The 25,255-nt window shown below is 44.1% G+C and overlaps 1 protein-coding gene and 1 long non-coding RNA gene across 3 annotated transcripts in view; both read right to left on the bottom strand.

Annotated features, from left to right (window-relative positions):
* Positions 1-25,255, bottom strand: part of hdhd2 (haloacid dehalogenase-like hydrolase domain containing 2) — a 34,389-nt gene that overhangs the window by 6,869 nt on the left and 2,265 nt on the right. Inside the window, exons 2-4 of one of the 2 annotated variants that reach the window (XM_078552910.1) lie at positions 11,775-11,889; positions 9,758-9,966; positions 4,208-4,292 (exon numbers count right to left, since the gene is read on the bottom strand). In XM_078552910.1, coding sequence (XP_078409036.1) covers positions 4,208-4,292; positions 9,758-9,966; positions 11,775-11,889 — 409 coding nt within the window. Of the gene's footprint in view, positions 1-4,207; positions 4,293-9,757; positions 9,967-11,774; positions 11,899-25,255 lie in introns of those variants that run through there. The other variant, XM_078552919.1, reaches the window with a different exon arrangement.
* On the bottom strand, positions 13,295-24,566 carry LOC144687183 (uncharacterized). The gene is made up of 3 exons (XR_013578091.1): positions 24,172-24,566; positions 14,362-14,434; positions 13,295-13,353 (listed from the first exon to the last, which is right to left on the bottom strand). It is a non-coding gene; the product is annotated as an uncharacterized LOC144687183 (long non-coding RNA).

Here is a 25,255-nt window from a genome sequence, read left to right as displayed (position 1 = left end):
TGTGAATCTTTGGAATCCTCTATCCCAGAGAGCTGTGAATGGTCAGTATTTAACAGAGGCAACTGGTTTCTCACCTGCCGGCTTTTGCCTCCACTCTCTTTTAGGAAGGCCCGCCGTGTTAAGTGGCACGCAGGCCCTTAACTGAAAGCAATGGGCTTTCCCCACAATCAAGGCCAGTAGCTCTTTTGAAGCAGCTCCATTGGGAAGCCAGTGGCTATTGACAGTCAGACAACCACCTGAGTCCTAGTATCATTGTTGGATCCTATGCCACAGGAGAGTAATGATGAGGGAGGGTTGTTGCAGGAGAGGGGGTCAGCAGCAAGGGCAGGGTGGTAGTTCTCAGTGGGTCACCCCTCTTCCCAATGCTGGGACCTTCGATCAGACACCAAGCGCCTTTAAGCAAGATAATTCTCCTCTACAGGAGCCTGCCAGCAACCCTGCACAGGTTTGCTTGTCGTACTGCCGCATGGTGGGGCACTCCGCCTGCTGCTGGGTTAATACCAGCAGTGGCAGAATGAGGCCCTTAACGGGCATTAATTGGCCTTTCATGGGCCTCAAATGGCAGTGAGGCAGGAAGGCCATCCTGCCATGGGCTTAATCGAGGTAGAAGCAGGAAGGCAGCGGGATCCCCATGCCCCCACTCCACCAAACTAGTGGCAGGGGAGGGCATTAAAACACGCTCCATGAGTCTATTCAAAGCTGAGACAGATAGATTTTTGGATATTAAGAGAATCAAGTGATGTGGCAATAAGACAAGAAAGTGAAGACGTAGTACCCATGATCTTATTGAAAGGTGCAGCAGGTTCGAGGTGCCATATGGCCTGTTCCAGCTCCTAATTATCTTCTAGTGGGTGAAAAAGGGAAGAGGACCCTCATGTGGGGAGGGGGAGGATGCATATTTTTCCCCAGAATTGCCATGTACAATAGTTAGAAAGCACAGGACAAGTCATGATCTACAGATAGAAACATGACAAGGTGTGAACCACAGGGCTAGGTGAGACAATTTATAGGAACCGGTTTCCTGACTGCTACACACCATACCTTTTATCCAAGGACAACAAAAGATTTGAAGATAAAGGAAAAGAGGCAATGAATGAAGGTGTGTAAGAATGAAAGAAAAAAAATAGACAAGAAACAAGAGAAAGTGTGTGATCAAAAGAAAAGTACAGGTAAAAGGAGGTGGTGCAGATTTCAAACAAAAACATAAAAAGAACAGAAACACAGAAACAGTGTGTTACAATAAGATTTTTTTTTAATTAATTCATGGGATGTGGGCGCCACTGGCCAAGCCAGCATTTATTGCCCATCCCTAGTTGCCCTTGAGAAGGTGCTGGTGAGCTGCCTTCTCGAACCGCTGCAGTCCATGTGGTGTAGGTACATCCACAGTGCTGTTAGGAAGGGAGTTCCAGGATTTTGAGGCAGCGACAGTGAAGGAATAGCGATATATTTCCAAGTCAGGATGGTGAGTGACTTGGGGGGTAAAGATGCTTAATTTTGGCTCATTTTACTTACACGATCAAGGAAGTAGATCAGCACTCTGACAGATCATATTGTCGATGAGAAGTGAGAGAGAAAGATCCTGTTGGAGATAGTTGGAGAAAGAAAAGCCCTGCATACCCAGCAAGGTAACTAGCATTATTATTAAACAGCTTCCAATGGTACAAGTTCCATGATATGAGAGGAGTTTTAAGCAGAAAAGCTCAATCTGATTTTAAACTTGATGGGTACAGAGCTACCATTGCAACTACCTTTTTTAAAAAAAGCAGATGCCCTCTCCCCTCACATATAAAAGCTTAACAATATTCTGTGGTGTAAGCTCAATGCCTAGAGAAGAACCAAACTGTGGAGATCAGCAAGGTCCCAGGTTTATCCTCAGTTTGGCAATCTCAGCCAGAGTGGTGACGAGATATTACAATTAGCTTGTGTCCCAGAAAAGGGTAACAAAAATATTAAGTTGAAAGCAAAAAACTGCAGATGCTGGAAATCCAAAACAAAAATAAAAATACCTGGAAAAACTCAGCAGGTCTGACAGCATCTGCGGAGAGGAACACAGTTAACGTTTTGAGTCCGTATGACTCTTCAACAGAACTAAGGAAAAATAGAAAAGAGGTGAAATATAAGCTGGTTTAAGGAGTGGTGGAACAGGTTGAGCTGGATAGAGGGTCTGTGATAGGTGGAGATAGCCAAAAGATGTATAGACAAAAGGACAAAGAGGTGTTTCTTGGTCCTTTTGTCTATGACATCTTTTGGCTAAAAATATTAAGTTGTTGGGACCCTGCTGGAACACTCAGACTAATGGATGTCAAGTAAGGGCGAGATTGTACTGTGCTGTGATGTCCTCCGTGAGTGATGCTCTTGGTCTGTGCTCACATGTGAGAATGGCAGTCAGATGAGTTTCTAGAAAAGCATCTTCAAACATGGAAACATCTTCATACAGTCACTATAAATTTTTGATCCGGTATTTAACTGAATAACACTTCCACTTTGTTGCTAGACTTAACTCAATTTAGTGCTCCTCAAGAGGAATGAGATCCATTGGCTACATCAGGCATTTTCTGGCGCATGGTTAGATGGAGACTAACAGCATGCCTCATTTTGAAACTCAGAGTTGGACACCTATAGAGTGGCACTTTTCCTCTTTTCCTTTTCACAGTAGAATGAGTAGAATGTGGAAATCCGGTTTTACCCAGTACGTTGAGAGTTAAAACTAGAGACAGTGTTCAATAGAGTTCTAAGAAATCCTGTAGCAGGAACTGCACTGTTTCTCTCCAGATTGTATTTTCTCAATCAATTATGATTAGTTTTCAATCCAAAGAATATGAGGGGGGGGGGTAGGATTTCCTCTCATCTGTGCTACTGAATTCATGAACCAATTCTTAATGATTTTTGTTATGCATAATGCACAGAAATCTCTGCCTCGGTTTAGATCTGTAGTTTGGATTTTTTTTTCAGCATCTTCAGCAAAACAAGAGTGGAAGAAAGATGAGAAAGAAAAACAAATTTAAAAGATTCTACAATGTAGAAAGCATAATTCAAGATTTCATGCTTAACAATCTCCTCTGTGGCATTCTAACACTGAGGTGGAGAAACCAAAAAAAAAATCCATTCTGCTGTGACAAATACGGAAGCTCTTGCAGCCAGCAGAAACCGTGGGTGAAGTGAGTACTCAGCTGTGGGTATGCAGCCCAAATCCTAGTAGGGTTTGGCCCACAACACAAAACTGCTTCTAATTCAGTACTGAATTAACAATATCCCTGATAGATCACATGATCTGGCTGGTGCAGGAAAAGGGGAAAAGGACCACTCTAGAAGTGTCCAACTCTGAGTTTCAAAATGAAGCGTGTTGTTTTTCCGATCTCGCCCCTTCAGGCATAAACCTCGCTGAGCTGCCGGGTTTTCTTGGGCAGCAACACAGCCTGGATGTTGGGCAGGACCCTGCTCTGGCTATGGTGACCCCTCCCAGCAGCTTGTTGAGTTCCTCGTCATTGCAGATGGCGAGGGATGATGCGGGTCTTCTTCTTGTCCCAGGCCACGTTGCCGAGGATCTCGGCCGACAGGTACTCGAGGATGGCGGCCAGGTAGATGGGGGCTCTGGCCCCAATATGCTGGCATAGTGCGCAGCAGCCGGTGGAAATGGCCAACAGGGAACTGAAGACCGGCTCTGGAGGAGTGAGTCTTGGCCTTGGCGTGCCCTTTGGCTCCAGTTATCTAGCCATGCTCCAGGAAACGCCTGATGTAGCAAATGGATCTCATCTTGAGGAGCACTAAATTGAGTTAATTCAAGCAACAAGGTATAAGTAAATACTGGGTCACAAATTTATGCCAATGGTGTTAGCTTTAAAGGGGCAGGGATATATAGAAAAACAATTCTTCACACAATACACATCCATCTATTTTAATAGGTGAGGTGAGGCATCTCCTGCCATTTGAGTTGCTTTGTTGCCATGAAGGTGGCCATTTTCTGTGCTTATACCAAGATTTCCTCTAATAGTTTATTCTAAAATGTGGCCTACATAACTCCAGGTCAGTTGCTGAAAGTGCCTCCCTTTCCCCCGAAGGCAATGACTTTACTGGGCAATGGTTTTACCGACTCCAACAGTCCCTCAGTAACTCCAGATATTCTTCATTTGTATGCCCAGACAAAGTGTGCCACCAGGCTAGGCTCTTCCCCTTTAGCAAACCAACATTATTTCACTTACATTCTTACCTGAATGCCTTGTTCATTGTGGTGTAATTAAACTGCTGAGGAGCTAATCCAACAACTACAGCATTAGGGTCAATTGTGTCTATTCCTGAAAAAGAAACTCATTCTAATTAATTGAATTTCTCCACATTCTATTTCCTCAAACTTTCTGGCTGTTCCGCCCATTCACACGTTTTTTTCTATTTGTTCATGGGAGGTGGGCATTGCTCACTAAGCATTTACTGCCTATCCCTAATTGCCCTTGGGCATTTTAAGAGTCAACCACATTACTGTGGGTCTGGAGTCACAAGTAGGCCAGACCAGGTAAGGATGACAGATTTTCTTCCCTAGAGGACATTAGTGAACAACAATCAGCAATGGTTTCATCATCAGACTCTAATTTCAGATTTTTATTGAATTCAAATTTCACCATCTGCCATGGTGAGATTTGAACCCCAGTCAGGAAGGAGTTGCCCTGGGAGTGCTCACCATCGACTCCAGATCCCATGAAGTCTCATGGCACCAGGTCAACCATGGGCAAGGAAACCTCCTATTGATTACCATCTGCCGGCCTCCCTCAGCTGATGAATCCGTGCTCCTCCATGTTTAACGCCACTTGGAAGAAGCACTGAGGGTGGCAAGGACACAGAATATACTCTGGGTGGGGGACTTCAATGTCCATCACCAAGAGTGGCTCGGTAGCACCACTACTGACCAAGCTGGCCGAGTCCTAAAGGACATAGCTGCTAGACTGGGTCTGCAGCAGGTGGTGAGGAAACCAACAAGAGGCAAATACTTACTTGATCCCATCCTCACCAACCTACCTGTCGTAGATGCATCTGTCCATGACAGTATTGGTGGGAGTAACCACCTTGAGGAGCAAAGTCCTGCTTTCACAATGAGGGTACTATCCATCATGCTATGTGGCACTACCAAAGCGCTGAATGAGGTAGATTCTGAACAGATTTAGTAGCTCAAACCTGGGCATCCATGAGGCGCTGTGAGCCATCAGCAACAGCAGAATTGTATTCACACAATTTGTAACATGCTGACATGCCCCCACTCCACCATTACTTTCAAGCCAGGTTCAATGAAGTGTGCAGGAAAGCAAGCCAGGAGCAGCAGCAGACATGCCTAAAATCGAGATGCCAACCTGGTGAAGTTGCAGGACTACCCTTCACACTAAACAGCAGAAGCAGCAAGTGATCGACAGAGCCAAGTGACCCCACAACCAAATATCAGACCAGATTAAAACTCTGCAGTCCTGTCACATCCAGTCACGAATGGCGGTGGGCAATTAAACAATTAACCAGAAGTAGTAGTTCCACAAACATCCCCATCCTCAAATGATGCGGGAGCCCAGCACATCAGTGCAAAAGATAAAGCTGAAACATTTGCAGCCAAATTCAGCCGGAAGTGCCGAATGGATGATCCATCTGGCCTCCTCCTGAGTTCCCCAGCATCACAGATGCCAGTCTTCGGCCAATCTGATTCACTCCACAAGGGGCAGACAAGGGGAGACAGCGGCATAGTTGTAATGCCACTGGACTAGTAATTTAGAGACCCAGGCGAGTGGCTGCTCCACAACAGGAGTTCCCAAACTGTGGGTCACGATCCCCAGTGGGGTCGCTGGACAAACAATTGGGGTCACAAGCTCCCTTTCCACCATGGCAGCAATGGTGACTGTGGAGTGGAGACTCAGATGGGACAGACCTGGGATCAATTCCAAGGCTCTTTGACATGTGCGCACATGATTTTTCTCTTGCCTTAGTCCAGTTGCCTGAGGCCTGATCACTGCCTCCTTCAGAACCTGCAAAATCATAAGCACAAAAAAAAGTCGCCACCTGATCTCCAACTCACCCCTGCTCTCACAAATCTGCCCCGCCACTCTCAGAACCTCCCCCCACCCTGAATTCTCACATTTCCACCCTGCCCACAACTCTACCCCACTCCGCTCTCACAAATCTTCCCCCACCCTGTTCTCTCACTCTGGGTTCATGGCAACTTTCAAGTTTTAAAATGGGGCTACCCTAGCAAAAGATTTGTGAAGCACTGCTCCACACGATATCGAGGAACGGGTGAAGGTACTGGATTTAGAAAATTCCATGGGCCCCTATAGTGTCCTAACAGTAGTACTGAAGACTTGTACTCCAGGGCTAGCTGCACCCATATAGTTACAACACTGGCATCTATCCAACAATGTGGAAAATTGTCCAGGTGTGGCAATCCAGCCAAATACTGCCCTAATCTACTCTTGATGATCAAAATGATGAAAGGTGTCGTCAACAGTGCTATCAAGTGGCACTTACACAGCAACAACCTAATTGCCAATGCTCAGTTTAGGTTTCGCCAGGGCCACTCAGCTCCTGACTTTAAGCCGCCGCCAAAACCTGGACAAAGGAGATGAATTCAAGAGGTGAGGTGAGAGTGATTGCCCTTGACATCAAGGCAACAGTTGATCAAGTGTGGCATTAAGGAGCTTTAGCAAAATTTAAGCCAATGGGAATCAGGGGGAAAAAATTCCGCTGGCTGGAGTCATACCTAGCTCAAAGAAAGATGGGTGTGATTGTTGGAGGTCAATCATCTCAATATCAGGGCATCGCTGCAGGAGTTCCTCAGGGTATTGTCCTAGGCCCAACCATTCAGCTGTTTCATCAATGAGCTTTCCTCCATCAGAAGGTTAGAGGTGGGGATGTTCACTGGTCATTTCAGAGTGTTCATAACCATTTGCAGTTTGTGTCCACATGAACATATATACAAACACATGAATTAGGCGGAGTAGGCCACTCAGCCCCTAGAGCCTGCTCTGCCATTCAATAGGATTATGGCTGATCTGACTGTAACCTCAATTCCACATTCCCACCTACCCCCAGCCACCTTTTACCCCCTTGCTTATCAAGTATCTATCTAGCTCTGCCTTAAAACAATTCAAAGACTCTGATTCCACTGATGCCTTTTGTGGAAGAAAGTTCCAAAGACTCACGATCCTCAGGAGAAAATTTCTCCTCATCTCTACCTTAAATGGGCGACCCCTTATTTTTAAACAGTGACCCCCTAGTCCTAGATTTTCCCAAAATAGGAAACATCCTTTCTACATCCACCCTGTCAAGACCCCTCAGGATCTTATATGCAGCAAGACTTGGACAATGTTCAGGCTTGGGCTGATAATTGGCAAGCAACATTCACGCCAAGCAATGTGCCAGGCAAGTACTGTCTCCAGGAAGAGAGAATTTAATCATTTCTCTGTGACATTCAGTGGCAATACTATCACTGAATCCACCACTATCAACATCCTGGGGGGGTTACCATTGACCTGAAGCTGATCCGGACCAGCCATATGAATACTGTGGTTACAAGAGAAGGTCGGCAGCTGGAATTCTGCGGCGAGTAACTCACCTCCTGATCCCCAAAAACCTGTCCACCATCTCCAAGACTCAGGTCAGGAGTGTGATGGAATACTCTCCACTTATCTCAATGAGTCCATCTCCAACAACACTCAAGAAGCTCAACATCATCCAAGGCAAAGCACCCCACTTGATCGACACTCCATCTACCACCGACGCACATTGCCAGCAGTGTGTACCATATGCAAGATGTGCTGCAGCAACTCAGCAAGCCTCCTTCAGCAATACCTTCCAAACCTGCAACCTCTACGACCCACAAGGGCAAGGACAGCAGACACATGGGAACACCACCACCTGCAAGTTCCCCGCCAAACCACTCACCATCTTGACTTGGAACTATATCGCTGTTCCTTCACTGTCACTGGGTCAAAATCCTGGAATTCCCTCCCTAACAGCACTGTGGGTGTACCTACACCACATGGACTGTAGCAGTTCAAGAAGGTAGCTCCTCACCACCTTCTCAAAACCAATTACGGATGGGCAACCAATGCTGGCCTAGCCAGCGACACTCACATCCCAAGATAGAATAAGAAATTTAGCCATTGCACAAGCTTGCATGTATATAGCTGTTTAATTTCCCTTTCACTCCAATGGACCTCCAGAGTGACAAATAGATCAACAATGGGACTTGGTGCAAGTTAGAACACAGGCATCAGCGCTTTGGATTATCCCAAATTTACAGAGGGTAGAATGTGGGAGACCAGCCAGGGGTGCATTGGATTAGTCAAGTCTGGAGGTAAAGGCACAGGTGAATATTTCAGCAGCAAATGAACTGTGACAGAACCGTGTCAGGCAATGTTATGGAGGTAGAAATAAGCGGTCTTAATAATAGCTTCCAACCACGGTAGCACTCATTTCAGGGTCAAATATGACAGTAAGGTTGCAAACAGTCTGGGTCAGCCTCAGACAGCTGCCAAGGAGAGGGATGGAGTTGATAGCAAGAGAAAGGAGTTTGTGGTGGGGACCAAAGATAATGGCCTTTGGTCTTCCTTATCTAGTTACCTAGTATCATCAAACACAATCTGGTTATTCTTTACATGCAAAATAAAACTCCCTCTGCAGTATCCCAAACATAACAATGAGATATAGAGAAAATCTCAGTCCAAGCATTGCATTAAGTACTTGTAGCTGAGCTACAGGAGAATAAAGCTTTCTCTTAGATGCCACACACACTTGAACTTGGAAAGAAGTTGTGTATGTAGCACCAATCACGACCTCAGGATGTCCTAAAATGCTTCACAGCCAATGAATTTTAAAAAGTATAGCCAAAGTTATGTAGGCAAACGTGGCAGTCAATTTCTGCACTGCAAAGTTCCACAGTTCCACAATGAGATAAATCACCAAATTGTTACAGCATCAAGGGAGGCCATTCGGCCCATTGTATCGGTGATAGCTCTCCAAAGGAGCAATTCACCTTGTGCCAGTTCTCCCCATGGCCATGCTCATTCTATCTTTTCAGAATGTAATCCAATTCCCCTTGAATGCCTCGTTTGAACCTGCCTCCACCACACTCTCAGGCAGTGCATTCCAGATCCTAACCACTCGCTGTGTGAAAAAATTTCTCATGTCTCTATTGTTTCTTTTGCCAATTACCTCTCATTCTCAATCCTTCCACAAATGGAAACAGTTTTTCCCTGACTACTCTGCCCAGACCCCTCATGATTTTGAATATGTCTATCAAATCTCCTCTCAACCTTCTCTTCCCCAAGGAAAATAATCCTAACTTCTCCAAACTATTTACATAACTGAAGTTCCTCATCCCTGGAACCATAAAAATGACCATTTAATCTGTTTTTGGTGGATTTGCTTCAAAGAGAAACGGTGCTCAGAACACAGGATTAACTCCTCTGGCTCTTCTTCACAAAGCGTTGCGGGATCTTTTCCATCCATCTGAGCAGGATAAAAGGGCCTTGGTTTAGTCTAATCAGAAGGAAAGCACCTCTGACAATACAGAACTCTCTCAGTACTGCACTGAAGAGTGAGCCCAGCTTATATGCTCAAAATTCTGGAGTATACTTGAGACACACAAACTTCTGACTCAAAGGATCAGCACTCATACCTAACTTCAGAATCGCAGAGTTTGGATTCAAATCCTGGTTCCAGGATTAAAAGCATGAAGTCTTATTCATTGCACCATCACTCTATTCAGCACACTCGAGAGTCAGCTTACCTTCAAAGTCTTCGAGTGCACTATCATCAACCAGTAGTAACGGTCTGACTTGCATCTGCTCAACAAGATTTCTGGCTGCAGTCAGAGAAGTGAAGATCTCATCCTCATGGATGTCAAAGTTGAGTTTCTGTAGTCGTTCAAACAGTGTTCGTTTACATTCTTTGGTGGTGTTAGTTACAAACTTCACAGCTACATGAGCACTGCGCAACCTATATAAAATATTACATAAGGCAATATTAGCTCCTTTTTTAGCAAATTGAACAAGAGTTTCTTTATTAAAGTAAAACATTGGTAACAGGTGCATATGTGTGCATGAAAGTAATCGTAAGATTTCAGTGCATTCAGTCAGTGCACACAACTTTCTTTGTTAAACAAAGAAATTGTTAATGAGAACCAAGCAAAGAAATTTGTTAATGCTACGCACACATTACAAGCGTAAACTGGGTGCCAAGCACCAATTTAGCAGCCATGTGCATAGCCTGTGCTGGAAGATGAGGGGACAGTGATTGCCCTTGATATCAAGGCCACATTTGACTGAGTGCTGCATCAAGGAGCCCTGGCAAAACTGGAGTCAATGGGAATCAGGGGAAAAACTTTCCAGCGGTTGGAGTCATACCTAACACAACGCAAAATGGTTGTGGTTGTTGGAGGTCAATCAGTTCCAGGACATCACTGCAGAAGTTCCTCAGGGTAGTGTCCTAGGCACAACCATCTTCAGCTGCTTCATCAATGTCCTTCCTTCCATTATAAAGTCAGAAGTGAGGGTGTTCGCTGATGATTGCACAATGTTCAGCACCATTCGCCACTCCTCGGTTACTGAAGTTGTCCATGTCCAAATGCAGCAAAACCTGGACAATGTCCAGGCTTGGGCTGACAAATGGCACATAACATTCATGCCATACAAGTGTCAGGCAATGACCATCTCCAACAAGAGAGAATCTAGCCATCGCCCCATGACATTCAATGGCATTACCATCGCTGAACTCCCTACTATCAACATCCTAGGGGCTAATATTGACCAGAAACTGAATTGGACTAGCCATATAAATACTATGGCTACAAGAGCAGGTCAGAGGCTGGGAATCCTGCGACGAATAACTCACTTCCTGACTCCCCAAAGCTTGTCCACTATCTACAAGGTGCAAGTCAGGAGTGTGATGGAATATTCCCCACTTGGCTGGATGAGTACAGCTCCAACAACACCCAAGAAGCTTGACACCATCCAAGACAAAGCAGCCCGCTTGATTGGCACCCCATCCACAAACATTCACTCCCTCCATCACCAACACACAGTTCTAGCAGTATGTACCAGCTACAAGGTGCACTGCAGGAACATAGCAAGGCTCCTTAGAAAGCACCTTCCAAACCCTCAATTGCTTCCATCGAGAAGGACAAGGGCAGCAGAAACATGGGAACACCACCACCTGGAAGTTCCCCTCCAAGACCCTTACCATCCTTCACTTGGAACAATATGATTGTTCCTTCACTGTTGTAGGGTCAAAATCCTGGAACTCCCTCTCCAACAGCACTGTGGGTGTACCTACACCACATGGGCTACACCAATTCAAGAAGGCAGCTCACCACTGCTTTCTCAAAGGCATTAAGAGATAGGCAATAAATGCTGGCCTAGCCAGCGATGCCCACATCCCATGAGTCAATAAAAAATGTATGCCACCTGTTATATTGCTAAAGGCTTCAGCATAAGTGCCTGGAATCAATGTTCCAAACAGACATTAAGCTCCTTATTTTCAGATACAAAGGGACCAAATGCCTGTTTTAGTGCCATCCTGCCCCCACCCTTCTGAAACTGGGCTGCCCTCAACCCCCCAGTTGGTCCTGCTGAATTCAGGATGTATGCACATGCGTACGCGCAGCTGGAATAAAAACTTGTTTAAAAAAAAACCTAATTGAATGTGGAGTGGGAAGGAGTAGGAGTCTAATACCTCGGATAATAGAAGAAAACACACACACACTAAAAAAGAACAGAATTTACATGGATCAATAAATTAGGACTTACTTCTGCAGTGCTTCCTGGGCACCAGATATGGCAGTATCTTCAATATGCAACGTTCCACTGAGATCTATTAGAACAGCCTTCAATGCTCGTCGAGTTGCCATTCTCTGTTGACAAGCTGAATTTGTTAACATAAGAGGGAGAAAAGAAAAGAGTTTCAGACTGAGTAGCAATATAGGAAGACTGACCAGGTTCTTATGTGGGATAAACTGTACTCAGACTGGCAGAACCCATTTTTATTTGTTATTGGGATGTGGGCAAATTTGACAAGGCTGCATTTATTACCCACCCATGCCTGCCTGAGGCTCGAGTAGGATGACATTCAGGGCCTCCCCCCAACCCCCGCCCCGCCCCTTCCCCCCCAGCTGCTCCTGAACTCCTCTTGCTAGCCTGAAAATTGAAGCTGAGTGGGAAATGACCTGTAAATGGTCATTAATTTGCCACCTTAGAACCTCAACTGGGCAGTTTTTGGTAGGGGGGTGGGCGCAGTGGGCCAGCCTGGGCCTCACACATCCCATCATAAAGTTGTGGAAGGTTGGGGCAGGCGAGGGGCCCATGGGAAGACCATCCGAAAAATTTTACGGACACCCCCCACCTGCCGGCGGGGGAATGTAAAATTCTGCCTCTTGAATCATTGCAGTCTTTGTGCTGATATTGCTCTCACGTTTGTGTTAGGAAGAGAATGCCAGGATTTTGACCTAGTCATGAAGGAGCACACTGATTCACAGATCCACACCTACACTTTTGCTGGTCCAGAAGCAAAACAGCAGAGAGAAAAACCACACCAACTGCAACACCAGATACATTTTTAATCATATACCATGTGTATCTCACGTAACAAGGGGTTCAAAATCTGTACGATTATCTCTTCTTCTGCTTTTATTTTTCTGTCATGTCTAAGCAATTCCACGCCTGTCCATTCGCTTTTTTTTCTTTTGTAAGTCATTTTCATCCCTAATGCGTCTCAAGTCACATATCATTCCCAGCCAAAGCAATGAGTTTGGGGGGTGTGGGGAATGTGAAGGGAGGATAAGTAGCCAATCTGGTAAAATATGCAGCAATGTTCACTTTGTTTTGCTCCAATAATGCACCCTAATTCCAATTTAGAAGACCACCCTCTATATCAGTGCGACATTTCATAGAACATAAAAAATAGGGGCAGGAGTAGGCCATTCGGCGCATCGAGCCTGCTCTGCCAGTTAATAAGATCATCGCCAATCTGATTGTGACCTTAACTCCACTTTCCTGTCTGCCCCCCATAACCCTTGACTCTTGTCCATCAAAAATCTATCTAACTCAGCCTTGAATACATTCAATGACCCAGTCTCCACTACTCTCTGTGGAAGTGGACTCCAAAAATGAACAACCCTTTGAGAGAAGAAATTCCTTTCATCTCAGTCTTAAATGGAAGACCACTTATTTTTAAACTGTGCCCCCTAGTTCTAGATTCCCCCATGAGTGGAAACAACCTCTCAGCATCTACCCTATCAAGTCCCCTCAGAATCTTACATGTTTCAACTTACATTTACATTATTCAATTTATCACACTGATGGTCCTTATGGCTGGGCTTGGAATCGAACTCTGGAATCAGATTTGAAAGTATACTAACCTACTATTACCCAATCTCTTGTGAGAGGATACAGGATATATTCAAAGTAGGACTGGGTAAGATTACAGAGATACTCAATGTAACAACATTATCACTGTGGAATTTCCAATATTACAGAGTTTCAGTGTGATCCAGTCACAGTAGCAAGGCAAACAAAACAGCCAATATTAGTTCCAGGATAAAGGCGTTAATGGGTGAACTCAAACTCTCTTTAAACATCACTATTGCTCCTCAGTAAACTGTTAAAATTCAGGTGGAATCTGAGGGTCATTTTGTCTCCATAGAGAAATTGTACTGATTGCAGACTGGCCCAGGCAGTGATATGCCAGAGGATACACCTGTTTGAGACATTTACACTCACAAAGGAATTCTCTCCCAATAGCTCAATGGGTATATGTGCCATGTAGTGTGGCACAGGGCCATAGGGATCACAAAGGGCCCTAAGTTGAAGTCCCGGTCAGTGCTGTATTTGGCAATGCCAGCTGGGGCTGTACTGGGGGTGCTTCCACTCAGCCATGATCTTATTAAATGACACAGCTGGCTCAAGGGGCCAAATGACCTGCTCCTAGCTCTTATGTTCTCATGTTCTAAAGTTGTTAAAATCATGGAAAGATGAGGTACTGTTCCTCGTCCTTGCTTGCATTGATGCAGCATAAGAGACCAAGGTTAGAATGGGGGTGAGATGGAGTAACTCTGGCTTGGATACAGATGTGATTTCTGCTGGTTCTCGTGGTCTCCCATCATTTCCAGTGGGCTATCAAAATATGCCCCCCATCCCCCTCAATGCTGACAGAATCTCAGGCAAAGACAGACCAGGCTTCGATTTCCAGGGAAACCATGAATATTAGCCATTTAGTGAAGTCAACAGAGGGCTGCTGTCTGTGGTTTAATCACACCCTAACAAAAAGTACATTCACATTGTCCTCAGGAGAGGATTTTAAAAAAAATTAGTCAAAGGGAAAGCACAGCTATACACGTACCATGGAATGGGCAATGAGCCACCAGAATGCACTGCAATTAGCTGCCAGATATTGGTGATAGGAGGCGACATTCCTGAATCAGATAAGATATTTATGACTGTGACGACAGGTACATGGTGAATTGTATTGCTGATTACAGGAAAGAACAGAAAAAACACTGAAATGCTGCCACTGGCTCAGGGCACTGATGACACTCCAGTGTCAGTACTTGGAGTGCACAATGCTCGTTGCACCATCTCCATGATCTTTATTACCAGCTTGGCTCAGTTGGTAGTTGAATCCCATTTAAAATCAGCAAATAGTTTTTTTTCTTATCCATTAATGGTATATGGGCTTCACTGGCTGGGCCAGCATTTATTGCCCATCCCTAGTTGCTCTCGAGGTGGTGGTGGTGAGCTGCCTTCTTGAACCACTGCTGTCCATGTGGTGTAGATGCACCCATAGTGCTGTTAGGAAGGGAGTTCTAGGATTTTGACCCAGCGACAGTGAAGGAACGGTGATATATTTCCAAGTCAGGATGGTGACTGACTTGGAGGGGAACTTCCAAGTGGTGGTGTTCCCATCTATTTGCTGCCCCTGTTCTTCTGGAAGGTAGTGATCATGGGTTTGGAAGGTGCTGTCTAAGGAGCCTTGGTGAATTCTTGCAGTGCATCTTGTAGATGGTACAAACTGCTGCTACTGTACGTTGGTGGTGGAGGGAGTGAATGTTTGTGCCTGTGATGCCAATCAAGTGAGCTGCTTTGTGCTGGATAGTGTCAAGCTTCTTGAGGGTTGTTGAAGTTGCACTCACCCAGGCAAGTGAGGAGTATTCCATCACACTCCTGTCTTGTAGATGGTGGACAGGCTTTGGGGAGTCAGAAGGTGAGTTACTCGTCACACGATTCCTAGCCTCTGACCCGATTTTATAGCCTCAGTATTTATACGGCTAGTCCAGTTCAGTTTCTGGTCAATGGGTAACCCTCAGGATGTTAATAGTGGGGGGGGTTCAGTGATTGTAATGCCATTGAACATCAAGGGATGATGGTTAGGTTCTCTCTTGTTGGAGATGGTCATTGCGTGGCACTTCCGTAGCGCGAATGTTACTTACCACTTGTCAGTCCAAGCCTGGATGTTGTCCAGGCCTTGCTGTATTTGGACATGGACTGCTTCTGTATCTGAGGAGTCGCGAATGGGGCTGAGCATTGTGCATTCATCAGTGAACATCCCCACTTCTGACCTTATGCTGGAAGGAAGGTCATTGATGAAGCAGCTGAGGATGGTTGGGCCAAGGACACTACCCTGAGGAACCCCTGCAGCGATGTCCTGGAGTGAGATGACTGACCTCCAAATCATCTTCTTTTAGATATGACTCCAACCAGTGGAGAGTTTTCCTTGATTCCCAATGACTCCAGTTTTGCTCTGACTCCTTGATGCCACACTCGGGCAAATGCTGCACCAAGGGCAGTCACTCTCACCTCGCCTCTGGAGTTCAGCTCTTTTGTCCATGTTTGAAACCAAGGCTGTAATGAGGTCAGTAGCAGAGCAAACTGAGCATCAGTGAGCAGGTTATTGTTAAGCAAGTGCCGCTCGATAGTACTGTTGATGACCCCTTCCATCACTTTACCGATGATTGAGAGTAGACCGATGGGGCGGCAATTAGCCGGGTTGGATTTGTCCTGCTTTGTGTGTACAGGACATACCGCGGCAATTTTCCACATATCCGAGTAAATGCCAGCTCTACATAGCTGTAGATGCCAGTGTTGCAGCCGTATTGGAACAGCTTGGTTAGGGGCGTGGCAAGTTCTGAGCACAAGTCTTCAGTACTATTGCTGGAATATTGGCAGAGCCGATAGCCTTTGCAGTATCTAGTGCCTTCAGCCATTTCTTGATATCACGTGGAGAAAACCAAATTGGCTGAAGATTGGCATCTGTGATGCTGGGGACTTCCGGAGGAGGCCAAGATAGATTATCCACTCAGCACTTCTGGCTGAAGATTGTAGCAAATGCTTGAGCCTTATTTGAGCACTGATGTGCTAGGCTCCCCCATCATTGAAGGCGGGGATATGTGTGGAGCCTCGTGCTCCAGTGAGTTAAGTGTCCATCACCATTCACAATTGGATGTTGCAGAACTGCAGAGCTTAGATCTGATCCGTTGGTGGTGGAATCACTTAGCTCTGTCTATCTCTTGCTACTTATGCTCTCTGGCATGTAAGTGTTATAGCTTCACAAGGTTGATACCTCATTTTTAGGTATGCCTGGTGCTGCTCCTGGCATGCCCTCCTGCACTCTTCATTGAACCAGGGTTGATGGCAGGGCTTGGTTGTAATGGTAGAGTGGGGATATGCCAGGCCATGAGGTTACAGATTGTGTTCGAATATAATTCTGCTGCTGCTGATGGCCCACAGCTCCTCATGGGTGCTCAGTCTTGAGTTGCTACATCTGTTCGAAATCAAACCAATTTAGCATGGTGCCACACCACACAATGGAGGGTATCCTTAAAGTGAAGGTGGGACTTCCTCTCCACGACTGTGCAGTGGTCACTCCTACCGATACTATCATGGACAGATGCATCTGTGGCGGGCAAGTTAATGAGGATGAGGTCAAGTATGTTTTTCACTCACCACTTGCCGCAGACCCAGTCTATCAGCTATGTGCTTTGGGACTTGGCCAGCTCAGTCTGTAGTGGTGCTACTAAGTCACTCTTGGTGATGGACATTGAAGCCCCCCCACCCAGAGTACATTCTGCGCCCTTGCCACCCTCAGTGCTTCCTCCAAATGGTGTTCAACATGGAGGAGCATAGATTCATCAGCTGAGGGAGGGCGGTACATTGTAATCAGCAGGAGGTTTCCTTACCCATGTTTGATCTGATGCCATGACACTTCATGGGGTCCGGAGTCGATGTTGAGGACTCCCAGGGCAACTCCCTCCCGAATGTATACCACTGTGTCGCCACCTCCGCTGGATCTGTCCTGCCTGCGGGTCAGGACGTACCCAGGGATGGTGATGGTGATGTCTGGAACATTATCTGTAAGATATGGTTCCATGAGGATGACTATGTCAGGCTGTTGCTTGACAAGTCTGAGAGACAACTTTCCCAATTTTGGCACTAGCCTCCAGATGTTAATAAGGAGGGCTTTGCAGGGTTGAAAGAGTGGAGTTTGCCGTTGTCGTTTCCAGTGCCTAGGTCGATGCGGGGTGGCCCGTCTGGTTTCATTAATTTTTTTGAGACTTTGTAAAGACTTGATACAACTGAGTGGCTTGCTAGGCCATTTCAGAGGGCATTTAAGAGTCAACCACATTGCTGTGGGTCTGAAGTCAGATGTAGCCCAGACCAGGTAACAACGGCAGATTTCCTTCCCTAAAGGACATTAGTAAGTGGCTGGGTTTTTACAACAATCGACAATGGTTTCATGGTCATCATTAGACTTTTAATTCCAGATTTTTTTTTAATCCAGTGGCCAGAGCATTACCCTGAGTCTCTGGATTACTAGTCCAGTGACAATGTCACTACACCATTACTATCAATTACAAATTTAGTGCTTACAGTGTGCTATGTGCAAATTTCAAGCAGAAACAGGTGTTTAGTTAGCAACTCATAGGGTTACAGTTTGCACTGAACATAAACGAACATACGAATTAGGAGCAGGAGTTGGTCACTTGGCCCCTCGAGCCTGCTCCACCATTCAATAAGATCACGGGTGATCTGATTGTAACCTCCTGCCTACCCCTGATGGCCTTTCACCCCTCCCCCCTTGTTAATCAAGAATCTATCTGGCTCTGCCTTAAAAATATTCAAAGACTCTGCTTCCCCTGCCTTTCGAGGAAGAGAGTTCCAAAGACTCACTACCCTCAGAAAAAAATTATCCTCATCTCTGTCTTAAATGAGCAACCCCTTATTTTTAAACAGTGACCCCTAGTTCTAGATTCTCCCACAAGAGGAAACATCCTCTCCACATCCACCCTGTCAAGGCCCCTCAGGATCTTAAAGGTTTCAATTAAGTCACCTCTTACTCTTCTCAATTCCAGTGGATACAAGCCTAACCTATCCAGCCTTTCCTCATAAGACAACCAGCACATTCCTGATATTAGTTTATTAAACCTTCTCTGAACTGCTTCTAACGTGTTTACATCTTTCTTTAATAATGAGACAAGTACAGTACACAATACTCCAGATGTGGATCACCAATGCCCTATACAGCTGAAGCATAACCTCCCTACTTTTGTATTTAATTGCCCTCGCAATAAGTGATAACATTCTATTAGCTTTCCTAATTACCTATGTACCTGCATACTAACCTTATCTGATTCATTCATTAGGATACCCAGATCCCTCTGAATCTCAGAGCTCTGCAATGTCTCACCATTTAGACAATAAGCTTCTTCATTATTCTTCCTCCCAAAATGAATGATTTCACATTTGCCCATATTATACTCCATTTGCAAGATCTTTGCCCATTCACTTAACCTATCTATGTCACTTTGTAGCCTCTTTACATCCTCTTCACAATTTACTTTCCTACCTATCTTTGTGTTGTCAGCAAATTTAGTAACCATTCCTTCAGTCCCGTCATCCAAGTCATTTCTATAAATTGTAAAAAGTTGAGGCCACAGCACTGATCCCTGTGGCACACTACTCACCACATCCTGCCAACCAGAAAAAGACTCATTTATGTCAACTCTCTGCTTCCTGTTAGCTAGCCAATCTTCTATCCATGCCAATATGTTACCCCCTACACCATGAGCTTTTATTTTCTGCAATAACTTTTGATGTGGCACTTTATCAAATGCCTTCTGGAAATCTAAGTACAGTACATCCACTGGTTCCCCTTTATCCACAGCATGTGACTCCTTCAAAGAACTCCAATAAATTGGTTAAACATGATTTCCCTTTTACAAAACCATGTTGACTCTGCCTGATTGCCTTGAATTTTTCTAAGTGCCCTGCTATAACATCTTTAATAATAGCTTCTAACAATTTCCCTGTGACAGACGTTAGGCTAACTGGCCTATCGTTTCATGCTTTCTGTCTCCCTCCCTTTTTGAATAAAGGAGTTACAGTTGCTGTTTTCCAACTAATGGAACCTTCCCAAATCTAGGGAATTTTGGAAAATTAAAACCAATGCATCAACTATCTCACTAGCCACTTCTTTCAAGACCCTAGGGTGAAGTCCATCCGGACCTGGATATTTGTCAGCCTGCAGCCCCAACAATTTGCTCAATACCACTTCCCTGGTGACTCCCTCCCTTCCATTCCCTGATTTACAGCTATTTCTGGGTTGTTACTTGTGTCCTCTATAGAGAAGACTGAAGCAAGACTGACTGCAGTGTTTAATGAGTAGCCCGCATCTTGAGGTGCAGTTACTTTGCAAACTTAATCCAGTCTAGATGGAAAGATATTCATTGAAGCTTGCTTTGAAAAATGAAGCAATGAATTTGCAAGTACAGTAGAATCTTTTGATATTCAATTGTTTAGGCAAAATGCTGATCATCTAACATGTATAGCGGACAAACTGCATTAGTATGAATATGCTCCCTATATCCAATGGGAACTGTATTGCCTAAGTTAAGACCACGTGTATTAACAGCACAAAAGCCAAGCTGTCACTTCAGTGTAGTACTGAAGGAATGCTACACATTCCAGGGAGCACACATCAAATGAGATCAAGAAAGAACTTGCATTTATATAGCACCTTGCACAACCTCAGGACGTCCCAAAAGTACTCTTCAGCTAATTAAGTACTCTTGAAGTGTAGTCCCTGTTGTAGGAAGCACAGAAGCCAATTTGCACACAACTGTTAAATTTAAGCCCCAACTGCTCGTTCTGGTGAACATTATCAGTCCAATGACAGTATTTGAAAAAAAAAGCATTTCTCCCTGTTTGCTGAACAATTTTGTTTTGTCAACCACCATAAATAGATCAATTGGTCATTCTTGTTGGCAGTGGTAACCTCTGTCATCAATGTTACAGTCACTGCATTTCAAAGTAACTGTAGTACTTTGAGAATCGTGTTGAATCACGGTCTAAATGCAAGTTCTTCCTTTTCACAAATCAAATTGGCAGTGAGATAAATAAAGAAGATACTCATCTGGCCTTGTGAGAGACAATGTCTGATAGTGTAGTAAATCACTAAAGCGGAAGAGTTGGCAAGAAGCCAAGGCAAATCAAGTTTAGGCTTTAAAAGCCTGCAGACCGCATGAGAAGGAAATACTGAAAGAAGTTGAAAGTTCAGTGCATTGTGAAAAAAGACTAAATTGGACTGAGCAATGATCCAATATGTCTTGATTTCATCACAGTGAAGGTTCAAGGAGAAGTGCGTTTAGTGCTGTCTAGTTCCATTTTAGGAAGAAAAAGTGAGAAGGGCTTGTTGGAGAACTAGCCGGAAAAACTTTGGAGAATTTAAGGGATGAGAAAAGGATTACCTAAAAGGATTACCTATTAGATGACGGGTTTTTTGTACCATGTCCATGAGTAGGAGAGATCTGAAAGAAGAGCTTCCCCATTATGGAAGCGGTAATTAAGGTCTTGATTGTGGTTAGCTTGGCATCAGACACATGTGGGAGCCCATCACTTCACTCAGTCTTCAAACCAAGCTACTCAAAAATCCAGTTTCTGTTTATCCGTTATGGATTGAATCCCCCATTAAGCCACATAGAGATAGAAGCATAAGCATCAACAGCACAGAAGGAGGCCATTCAGCTCATCGTGTCCACGCCGGTCAATAAAGATCCGACTACACTAATCCCATAGCCCTGGAGGCTATGGCAACGCAAGAGAATATCTAAACACTTCTTAAATGCTACGAGAGTTTCTGAATCAACCACCCTTTTAGGCAGTGAGTTCCAGACTCCCACCACCCTTTGGGTGAAAAATATTTCTCAATTCCCCTCTTAGCCTTCTACTTCTTACCTTAAATCTATGCCCCCAGTTATTGACCCCTCTACTAAAAAGTGCCTTCCTATCCACCCTATCTATGCCCCTCATATTCTTACACAGACCTATCAGGTCCCCCCTCAACTTTTGTTGCTCCAAGGAAAACAACCCCAGCCTATCCAATCTTTCCTCATAGCTCAGACCCTCCAGCCCAGGCAGCATCCTGATAAATCTCCTCTGCACCCTCTCCAGTGCAATCACATCCTCCCTGTAATGTGGTGACCAGAATTGCACACAGTACTCCAGTTGTGACCTAACCAGCGTTTTATACAGTTCCAGCATAACCTCCCTGCTCTTGTATTCTGCGCCTCAGCTAACAAAGGCAAGTATCCCATATGCCTTCTTAGTCACCTTATCTACTTGCCCTGCTACCTTCAGGGATCTGCAGATATGCACACCAAGGTCCCTCTGATCTTCAGTACTTTCCAGTCCTACCATTCATAGTGTAATCCCTTGCCTTGTTAGCCCTTCCCAAGTGCATTACCTCACACTTTTCTGGGTTGAATTCCATTTGCCACTGCTCTGCCCACCTGAGCAGTCCATTGATATCCTCCTGCAGTTTACAGCTATCCTCCTCACTTTATACCATCCTATCAATTTTCATGTCATCTGAACTTCTTGATCATACCCTCTACATTTAAGTCCAAATCATTTATGTACACCACAAATAGCAAGGGCCCCAGCCCCTAGCCCCATGGAACCCCACTGAAAACAAACTTCCAGTCACAGGAACATCCCTCTACCATCACCCTCTGCTTTCTGCCTCTCAGCCAATTTTGGATCGAATGTGCCACTTTGCCTTGGATCCCATGGGCTCTTACTTTTTTGACCAGTCTGCCATGAGGGACCTTATCAAAAGTCTTGCTAAAGTTCATGTAGAGCACATCAAATGCATTACCCTTATCAACACTCCTGGTTACCTCCTCAAAAAGTTCAATCAAATTTGTCAAACATGACCTTCCTTAACAAATCTATGCTGACTATCCCTGATTAATCCGTGTCTCTCCAAGTGCAGATATATTCTGTACCTCAGAATTCTTTCTAGTAACTTCCCCACCACCGAGGTTAGACTGACTGGCCTGTGATTTCCTGGTCTATCCCTTCATCCCTTTTTTAATTAGATCTTTTAATAAGATCTCAAATACAGCTTGGGAAGAACTAAAGCATAAGGAAACCTACTTTTGAACAGATTGCTGGTGAAAATTAACAAACTAAAATTGAGCAGCTACCAAAACAGAGCCTCTCACTGCTTATCCAAGAGGACCATTCTGCTAATTGGGTATCAGGGATCTCTGGAGCTCAGTGGGATGAATCCAGTTCTCAATGACATGTCTAATCCTCCAGGTTCCATTAATGAACCACATCAGCTTATCAATAATCAACAGAACCTTGATGCGTTGGAAGCCTTTTGGAATGAAAAAAAAAGAGGGAGATATTTCAATTGTATGGATCCTTGATCAGACTCCATCTGATGAACTGTGCTCCGTTTTGGGCACCAAAGCCCAAGATAGGCATATTACTCTTCTAAGTGGAACAGTGCAGATTTAGACTGTAACGTAACATTCTTAAGTTTTGGTATCAAAGTTAGGTTGCATAAACTTAGTTTGTAATCCCTTGATTTTAGAAGGTTGAGGGGTGATCATATCAAGGTTTTCAAAATGATAAAGGGATTCAATAGGGTAGATTCCAAGAAGCTATTTCCAGTGGAGGAATCCAAAACAAGGGGACACAATATTCAAATTAGAGTTAGGCCATTTAAGAGTGAAATCGGGAAGTACCATTCCACACAAAGGGTAGTACAAATCTGGAACTCTCTCCTCCAAAAGGATCCTGGATCAATAGATTTCTGTTAGGTAAGGGTCATGGAGGGATATAGAGAAAGATAGGGTACTGATCAGCCATGACTAATTGAAATCAGATCGACCTACTCCTGCTCATATGTTTCTTTTTCTCTATTCTTTCATTTGATGTGGGAGTCACTGGCAAGGCCAGCATCTGTTGTCCATCCCTAAATACCCTTGAACTGAGTGGCTTGCTTGGCCATTTCACAGGGCAGTTAAGAGTCACATGTAGGCCAGGCTAGGCAAGGTTGACAGATGTCCTTCCCTAAAGAACATTAATGAACCAGATGGACTTTTACAACAATCGATGATATTTGTCATGGTCACCATTATTGAGACTAGCTTTCAATTCCAGATTTATTAATTGAATTTAAATTCCACCAGCTGCCATGGTAGAATTTGAACCTGTGCCTGGGATTAGTCTGAGCCTCTGGACTACTAGTCCAGTAACATCACCACTACACAACCATTTCTTCTCCCAGTGACACCAATGAATTAATTGGTTGGGTAGTTCTGCCAACAAAACGCTTTTGTTGAAAGATTACTAGAGGTGTTCTCGTGACTTCATCAAGGACACTATTTTGCAAGTAGCTGGGCTTACTCTATGGCTCAAAATACCAGAACATTGAAGCACATGATCCTATCTCCAGTCCCTCACATGACTGACAGCTTAACAAAAAGCACTAACTATAGAATTACATATAAAACAGGGAGTTCCCATACAAACAACTGCAGATTATTTCTTGGTAATCCAGAAGTAGCCCCATCATAAGCATCAATCTTTTTATTGCTAGGTCAGGAACTACAGGCCTGATGAGGGAGAGGACAGCAGAGGCAATAAGAATGGCATATGAATGGCATAGAAAACAAAATATTTTTAGTAAATAGTTCAATACATGGTATATGAAACTCCTATATTTCACTACAGTGTGAGAAACACAAATTTGTACCTAAACACCCTGCAGCAATATTTTGGTTCTTTTGCTGATAAGATAATCAGACTCAAAGAGTACGTCACATACTTTAATCTAGGGTTAGAAATTGGAAGAAAATAATACCTCAGAGTATAAATTGTTGTGACCATTTGAAATTTGGCATTCTTGCATTTGCCTGATGAGTGCAAAATGAAAAGCTTCAGCAACATGTCTCTTTTCAGAAATTTAAATTAATTAACTTCCAATATTAAAACTGTCCTTTAATTTGAAAAGTATATGGATACTTTAAGGTATGTTTACCAGTTGCTTTCAAACCCCTTTTTGATCTAGGGAATTTATATAAATAATGTAAACCTCTAACAGGGGCAACTGCAATGTTACCAGACTCACTGGCTCCATTACAAAGCTTAGAGAAGACCATAATTATTTTAGGGATGTTTATTCCCTTTCTCAAACCCAGGTTTTTTTTCCCCCATTTATCTTACACTTAAAAATTCAATTCCCCAAATCAAAAATAATCTTACAATATACACATTCTTACCAATGGGTATGGATCAGAACTAATTACAGTCTTGGAAAAATCAACAGTTCCACTATGGGCTGTCGGAAAGGAAACAATCAGGAGAGAGTTAAAGGAATGGCTTGGAATATTTGAGGGAAGGGAGGCTTTAAAACATAAATTATAAGCGGCTGGTAAGTAAACACTGCCATATATTTACAGTATGAGTCATCTGTGGGAATCGCAAGTGAAAGTTCTCTACAGATGACAACTCTGTACTAAACAGCACGGTAATTTTTTCCAAAAATTCAACCATATAAATAAAACATCTTAAGCACATATAGCAGGAAGATATGACACTGGCATTATTGAAAACCTTGAAAAATAAAGGCAGAACACACATGGAGTGCTGCTTACAAAACAAAAATAAAAATACCTGGGAAAACTCAGCAGGTCTGGCAGCACCTGCGGAGAGGAACACAGTTAACGTTTCGAGTCCGTATGACTCCAACAGAACTAAGTAAGTGCTGCTTACAGTTCTGGTCACTCTTACCAAAGGGGACTATTCAGGTGCTCGCAGCAGCACAGAGTAAACTAATATTAACTGGTTCCATACATTGGAAGGCTCAGCTTTAAACTTCATAAACTAGGCTATTGAGATCAAAGAGAAACTTCACAAAGGACTCCTTAAGTGGATAAATGCTCAAC

This window comes from Cetorhinus maximus, chromosome 1, assembly GCF_964194155.1.
Source record: "Cetorhinus maximus chromosome 1, sCetMax3.hap1.1, whole genome shotgun sequence".
NCBI lineage: Eukaryota > Metazoa > Chordata > Chondrichthyes > Lamniformes > Cetorhinidae > Cetorhinus > Cetorhinus maximus.
Note: the sequence above shows the minus strand (reverse complement) of the source record. Positions and strands in the feature narration are given on the sequence as shown.